Source organism: Drosophila busckii, chromosome 2R (genome assembly GCF_011750605.1).
Source record: "Drosophila busckii strain San Diego stock center, stock number 13000-0081.31 chromosome 2R, ASM1175060v1, whole genome shotgun sequence".
Taxonomy (NCBI): Eukaryota; Metazoa; Arthropoda; class Insecta; order Diptera; family Drosophilidae; genus Drosophila; species Drosophila busckii.
In genome coordinates, this window is record NC_046605.1 from 12205114 (window position 1) to 12212137 (window position 7024).

Sequence of the window (7024 nt, forward strand, 5' to 3'; positions counted from 1 at the left end):
ATAAATTTGCCTATTACTGCAACAAGCTTTGCTGCAATTTGTTTGCCAAAATACACAAACACACTCTCAAATTTATACACAAACGCTTACGAGCGTGTTAATCCATTGACTCTGAACAATTTCCAGCCTCTTCTTGTGCGCTGACAAGTCCATAAACTTCTGCTACTTCTGCTGCTGCTGCTGCAGCTAATTGACTTGTGCCACAATTCTGTTTACTCACGCCTCAGTTGCTACTGCTGGGATAAAAATACCCAGTGACAGAATCGAAAGCATCAACAAACTAGCAGCCAACTGGAAGATGTGCGACTACGCGACTACCATTTAAACTGTTAAAAGCGTTAACAACTATTTGATAGCTAAAAGTAAAGAGTAATACTATTTTTAAATAAAACAATTATGCATTGAATAGAAGTATTAAGCATATGAAAGTTTTCTTTATGAAAGTTGATAAAACTGTGAAAAGATTCTGAAAAAATATGTAACATAAATATTGTATTAAAGAAGTTCAATATTATGCAAAATAGAGATGTAGTAATAACCAAATCGGTCTAAATATAAATTACATACATATACATTTAAATCATAGCTATTAAATTGCGATTAGAATTACTAATCAATTAAATTATTTTTGTAAAATAATCGTAGTGACTATATAATTCGCTTGTGAAAAATGTGTGATTATTAAATGATTATGAATTTAATTTATAAATGTATATATAATTTTCAATGGTTAATATAAAAAATAATTGTTTGACTTTTATTTTATATCAAAAAAAAATTAGCTACTAATGATTATGACAAGTAATCATTTTTTCACACGTATGATTCTATATAAAAGTTTATAAAACTCCAACAAATGCTGTGAAGAAACTTATCAAACAAAAATTATTGGATTTTAGAAAATAAAATTTATTAAAATATGATACAATATTGTTGTTTTGAATAGTATGTACCTCTTATTCTTATTTATTTATTTATTTATTTTAATTGTAGCCCAGATTTATATTCTATGGTACAATTGGTATAGCCAGAGCAACAAAGGCCTTCAGGCTGTCTTATTCTTATCAATATTGAGTAATCTTACTAAAAATAGAGACGCTTTAAAAATTGTTTAAAGTAGTTGCTGATTTAACAATTAAGATTACACAGTTCTTGTGCTTTATTATTATATAAATGTTAATAAAACACTCACAATGTGCTGAGAAATAAGCTTTAAAATAAAATATACTTAAATAAATCAATCTGGCTTTGATAAATTTATTTTAGTTGTAAAAGCATAATATACAAATATTTGTATTTTATATAAATGAAACTAACTTTTCAAATTAATTAATTCAAACCGTAACTCGCACAGTATTCTTAACGTACATGCTACCCAGCTGGCAAGTTATTATGAAATTTCGCCACGCATTATTGATAACTGTCAAAAAGAAGTCATTAGACGGTTCAACGCTAGCAATTAGCATAGGCATCTAAATGTGACACCTTGTCTGCTTGAAGTGAAAGGTTTCCCAGTGGCTACCAAATTAGTTGGTGGGTGGGGCAGCTACTTACTCAGTAGTAAGTGTTAGCTCGCCCGGCACGCCACCCCAAGTCAATAGACGCGCGCTCGTCAAATGTTTATTGTGCGTAACTGTATAAACAGCGGCAGCAACAACAACAACAACAATAAAGACCTGTTTAAGTCAACTATTCTATGTGTTATGGTTCTGAGAGCTGCGAGAGAGCTTAGCTAGAAAAAGTAAAAGGAAATTGTTGATTTCATTATAAATTAGTTTTCTTGACTTTTATTTATGCTCGAGGGGGGGGATTTACAGCAGTGAACTGCGCAGTCGATAGTTCAAACTGAAGCCAGTCTCCATGCTGGGCACCAAGGTCAACTCATCGCTGGAGAAGTGCATCATGTAGGGCGGCGAGGCTGTTGCCAAAGCAGAAATCTGATAACAACAAAAGTTCAAAGCGTCAATTGCGCCGGCACTTACCATAGACAACCAGATTGTCGTTGCTGCCGCAATAGTAGGTGGGCTGATAGGCGGTATTCTTGGCCAGCAGGGATTGCGGTATGAGCAGGTAGTCCTCCTGTCGTCCTGGCGTATGCACTGTGGAATGGCAGGCGGCATCGTAGCCCTCGCCCTCGCCCACTTGCAACGACATGGCGAACTTGCTGAACGAATATCTGCGAAAAACAGTTTGAGTTGCAGTTGCATACAGTTTGACAGTCACTTACTCTATCATGCTGGCGCTGGGTATGGACTTGATGCAGATGGTGTAGCTCGTGTCGGGCAAGTAGGTGGACTCCATATTGGGGCGATAGTTGAAGCTGCGTATGTTGCCCGACAGCTCCGTATAATATTGCTGGCAACCCGAAGGCGCCAGCAGCTCGTAGTCGGCATGATGCGATGCGAATATGTTGCGCAGATCCTGCAGCCCATTGACGCCATTGAAGCTGGACTGCTTGCGCTTGTTGCTCGCCTGTGGCGCCTCTAGCTGCGTTACAATCAAACGCCAGCTCGACTGCTGCGAGCGCGTGGGCAGCGAAAAGGTCAAGGTCAGCTGATCAATGCCCGAGGCGACATTGAAGGGCAAATACAAATGCTGACCCGAGTTGAGGCCACACAGCTTAAAGTTGCCCACCTCAAGCGCATCCACACACTCCAGCTGGCGCTCATCCGTGCTGCTCTCCGTCGGCGGCGGCAACTCAAACTGCTCAAAGTCGATGCGCAGCTGTTGCACATTGTTGTTGTATGCCTCAATGGTGTACTGGCAAATGTCGCTGCTGAATGTGGCAGGATTGCGTATAATTGTGCGCTTGAGTCGCGTGCTGCTGCCACAAGCCATGTTAGCTGCACAAATAGAGATAAAGTGAGTGCCACAAGCTGCTGCTGCTGCTGCAACTTGTACTTACTTTCACAGCAGACGCCATAAGTGCCGCAATAGCCGTTGACTGTGCCGCCTTGCCGCATGCACTTGAAACGCGTGAGGCAAGTGCCTGTTGCACCATCGTTAGTGCTGCAACTATCCGCTAAGCTGTTGCGCCGACGCGCCTGCCGCCAGCTGCCTGCCGCCAACAAAGGCGTCGTTTGATTCAGCTCCAGCTCTGTCTCTGCCTGCGCCTGCGCGCATCTTAAGCCACAGCAGAGCAGCAAGCACATAAAATTCCATAGCCAGCGCATAATCCTTGTCTTTCACTTCACTGCTAACTCTCGCCTACACTTTCACATCTATTCTGAGCTGCTTGCTGCACAGCGCTGCGGCTTTTATACCACAGCGCAAAGTCGTCGCAGCGTAGCAAGCTAAGGTGTGGTGTGGCAGCTGCCGCTGCCGCTGCTGCCTAGTGACGCTGCCGCTGATGAGATTTTCGTGTTTGGCAGCCAATTGTTGGTCAATATTTGTTGATTACAAATATAGAACGCTTTTGGTATTGGCGCGTTCATGCATATGCAAAGACAATTCGAAAAAACTTAAAATCCATTAGTTCGCCTCTCAAGTCATTGAACTTGAATGCGGCAACTAACTATTCAACTAAACTGGGTTATGTTTACCCCGATCTGGCTGCTGGCTGCTGGCTGGCTGCTCTGATGTCTTCTTTAGCCTCAAATCTTTCACACTTTCAGTCACCCATAGCTGATTTTAACTGCGATAAAATGTTGTTGTTTACCCGAGCAATTTGATATCGAAAAGAAAAAGCAGCTAGAAAAATAACTGAAATTCTGTCAACAATTTCAATTGCACAATTTGCTACGTGCTGCTTTGGAAATTTCTCTGATAAATGCAACATAATAAGCATTTTATAATAATTGGCTCATCACTCTAAAAAATAAAGATACGCGCGTCAGTTAACAAATGTACAGACAATACTAATGACAACTAATAACATATAACTTTCCCAAAAAATATATGTTATTTGCGTAAATTATTTAAATAAATATATAACAAGAAAACCATTTTTACTTTCAAAACGAATTTATTGCAAACATTTTTATTAATTATGCTGTATCGTAAATTCAAATGAAATTATGCCAAATGCATTAGCGTATCGACTAAATATTTTACTATAAATGCGTAATGTTCAGGCTCAGCATAAAAATCCGAGAATTTAATTTAATTCACCACTGAATTTATTTTTGTTTATATCTCTGCAGATGACAGTCCTTTTAATTCAATAGGCTATGGTAAACTACTATAAGAACAACTTTGCTATAGCTGCAATTAAGGTTTGCAAAAAATAAAATTGTAAATTGCATTCTTTCAAAATTAACTTAAGTCCAGGGCTATAGTTAAACAATGTTCAAAGCTAACCAACTGAAGTATATTGCAGCATTTACAATAAATTCATTGCTTTAATGCTAAAAATTATATTTCAGCTACACTTTTGCATTGCAACGAAGATTATGAAGTCCCCAAGCAGCCTGAACTACAACGAATTATATTTAGTTAACATTATATGACAATTAAATTTCATTTGACAGCATCTGTCATTTTAACTTCTCACAATTCATATGATTTGCATTTGGTTTATAATTTAAGCTTGTACGATTTCCATTTTGCTCTTTGCGCATTTATTAAAAATATGCATTGAACATTCTTATGAATGAATGAATTATAATCAAATAATTCCATAATGTCAAAATCATTTTACTCATAATAAAATGCAAGCATAGTAATTGATAAAAGTTTCGATTTATAAATGAAATCTGCACATTACTTTTGTGTGTCATTTTGATTATAATAATTAAAATTTGGTTTTGCATATTCAAGCGGGCTTAACTGCTTTGAAGTCATAATTTAAATATTTTTTTGCTATTTTTAGTTGCCCCAGCAATCAAGCAGTCCATGCTCGTAGTTGAATTTGCATGGCAATCTGCAGTTGACAGACTCTGGAGCTTATCAAACGTGCAGACAACGCGAACAGTAATTGAAATGTTTGCCAACTTTAGCAAATGCTACAACAGTAACGATAAAACTTATCGTACTTGCTACACTTACAATGCTAATTATGCGCCCAAGCTGCGACTGCATTGCTATAAAAGCCGCCAACAGCCTAATAGAGCCACAAACAGCAAACTGATGGGAGGCCTGAGGAAAGTGATTTTAGCCATCGCGCTGCTCGCAGTGAGCGCAGCGCAGGCGGCTTCAGTGGCCAAGCCCGCTTGTGGTGGCACCACATCGGCGAAGGATATTAATCTAGTGAAGCCAGCGAATCCGCCCAGGGAGTGCGTCTATCATGTCAAGGCCTACAGCAAGCAGGTGTGCCAGCTGAGAATTGATTTCGCCATGACACTGGCGCAGCCCACGATACAGGAGCAGGCGAATACGGGCCTGATGACGGCCGAGTGCCAGCAGGATTACTTTGAGGTGAACGGACTGCGGCTGTGCGGCGTGGAGACCTGGCAGCATATCTATGTGAACTTCAATGCCAGCGCCGGCGAGTCGAAGCTGGACTTGCTGCTGGTGCTGGCCAATCGCGCTGGCGGCGTCAATCTGCCAACACCCGACTGGAATATGCAGCTCACACAGCTGGAGTGTCCGGTGGGCGCAGCTGTGCGTGAACTTGAGGCGCCCGAGGCGCGCTCCAGCAGCATTAAGGACGGCTTCTTTGTGGCGCCTCCCGGCTGTCTGCAGTACTTCCCAGAAGCCAAGGGAGTGGTAAAGTCATTTAATTACAACGATGGCCACGGCATTTACCCATCGCATATGAACTACGCCATCTGCTTCCGTCGCACCACACAAACCAATGGCCTAACGTAAGTAATTTAATAATATTATAAACAATTGTTATAACGCTGCCTCCACAGCATTCGCTCTTACTTCTTCCATGTGGGCGCCGAGACCGCGGCCAGCACTCTGCTTACCGATAGCTCATGTTATCGCAGCAGCAGCTCCAATGTGCGCAGCGCTGATTTTCTGATGGTGCCGCAGGCCAAGCTAGTGGAGCAGAACGAACACGCCACCTACTTCTGTGGCGCCACCAACAAGGATGTGCTCATTCGCAGTAAGCACAAGCGAAAGCTTTGAAAAGCTCTCACTGCCTCAAGCTCTCTTTTCGTTTATTTTAGGCAACAACCCGGGTCCATTGCTTGTGCTTTTCAACAGCGATGAGTACTTTGAGCCCAACGATGCTGGCTTTGCTTTTACCTATACAATTGACTAACTGCGACGACGCTTGTGCAAATAAAATTAACAGTGCTCTCAACATTTAATTATTGTGTTTTATTAGTTAGATAACAAGGTGCGCCTTTGTTTCTCACACTTTGCAGCGAGTTATCAATTATAGATACAATATTTGCGATGCTATCAACAGCAGCGAGCGCTTGTTGACAACAACTCATCAGCGATAAGCAGAATTTTTCACTTCTAAAGCTTTGAGCGCAACAAGTGTCTGTCAAAGCTTCGGCACTCCCCTTTTTATAATACAAGTTTATTTATAAAGTGCTGATAGTGCATACGAAGCACGCGTAGATTTTAATTAATTTATAATTATAAATATAGCTCATTAACAAGACTAAAATATATGCTCCAAGAACATAAATCATTGAGCCTTATCAGCCGGCCTAGACACTAATAAACAATTTATGTCCGGGTGCGCGCATTAAAATGTATAAAAATGTAATTTAAGCACTACGCTGCTGTTTAACAGCGAATTTAAATTAGCAGCTGTTGAAGCTTAGCGCGCCAAACTGTTAAAAGCTTGCGCTGTTAGCCATGCTGTTAGCAGCGCTGTTAAAGCAAATGAACCCAGTAGGAAATTTGCAGCACACGCATAAAATGCTGCAAAACGTGCGCGCTGGCGCCTTATTTCAAGTAAAGTCTAAGCAAGACTTAGTTAGTACTTAGTAAGCGTTCTTATTAAAACGCTAAAGCTTATTAAATATAATATTTAAGTCACATTTAAGCCGCATTAAGACTGTGAATCAAGTGAATCATGCGCAGTGTTGTGGCGAATACGAATCCGTTGGCTGTGTGGTATTCGTGCGGGAAAACTCAAGCCAGCTGCCGGCCGGCGCAATTGTTGCGTTTTCTTATA

General features: G+C 40.7%; 2 protein-coding genes across 2 annotated transcripts; one reads left to right on the forward strand and one right to left on the reverse strand.

Moving 5' to 3' along the window:
• Positions 1-1811: 1811 nt before the first annotated feature.
• LOC108594714 lies at positions 1812-3173 on the reverse strand. Its single transcript, XM_017979853.1, has 4 exons — positions 2906-3173; positions 2228-2843; positions 1983-2176; positions 1812-1918 (listed from the first exon to the last, which is right to left on the reverse strand). The coding sequence occupies exons 1-4, from the start codon at positions 3171-3173 to the stop codon at positions 1812-1814; spliced, it is 1185 nt and encodes a 394-aa protein (XP_017835342.1).
• A 1732-nt stretch (positions 3174-4905) lies between these two features.
• On the forward strand, positions 4906-6200 carry LOC108595450. Its single transcript, XM_017980690.2, has 3 exons — positions 4906-5744; positions 5796-5992; positions 6057-6200. Exons 1-3 carry the CDS (start codon positions 4921-4923, stop codon positions 6149-6151), a joined length of 1116 nt encoding a protein of 371 aa, XP_017836179.1. The 5' UTR covers positions 4906-4920; the 3' UTR covers positions 6152-6200.
• The last annotated feature ends 824 nt before the right edge of the window (positions 6201-7024 follow it).

What these genes read in the sequence shown, in the direction of transcription:
- LOC108594714 (XM_017979853.1), bottom strand. Translation starts at nt 3,173, where the DNA reads ATGCGCTGGCTATGGAATTTTATGTGCTTGCTGCTCTGCTGTGGCTTA. An exon ending in TTATGGCGTCTGCTGTGAAA is followed by an intron (nt 2,844 to 2,905) that starts GTAAGTACAAGT and finishes CTATTTGTGCAG; the next exon opens with CTAACATGGCTTGTGGCAGC. An exon ending in CCCAGCGCCAGCATGATAGA is followed by an intron (nt 2,177 to 2,227) that starts GTAAGTGACTGT and finishes TGTTTTTCGCAG; the next exon opens with ATATTCGTTCAGCAAGTTCG.
- LOC108595450 (XM_017980690.2), top strand. Translation starts at nt 4,921, where the DNA reads ATGTTTGCCAACTTTAGCAAATGCTACAACAGTAACGATAAAACTTAT. An exon ending in ACACAAACCAATGGCCTAAC is followed by an intron (nt 5,745 to 5,795) that starts GTAAGTAATTTA and finishes CTGCCTCCACAG; the next exon opens with CATTCGCTCTTACTTCTTCC. An exon ending in CAAGGATGTGCTCATTCGCA is followed by an intron (nt 5,993 to 6,056) that starts GTAAGCACAAGC and finishes CGTTTATTTTAG; the next exon opens with GCAACAACCCGGGTCCATTG.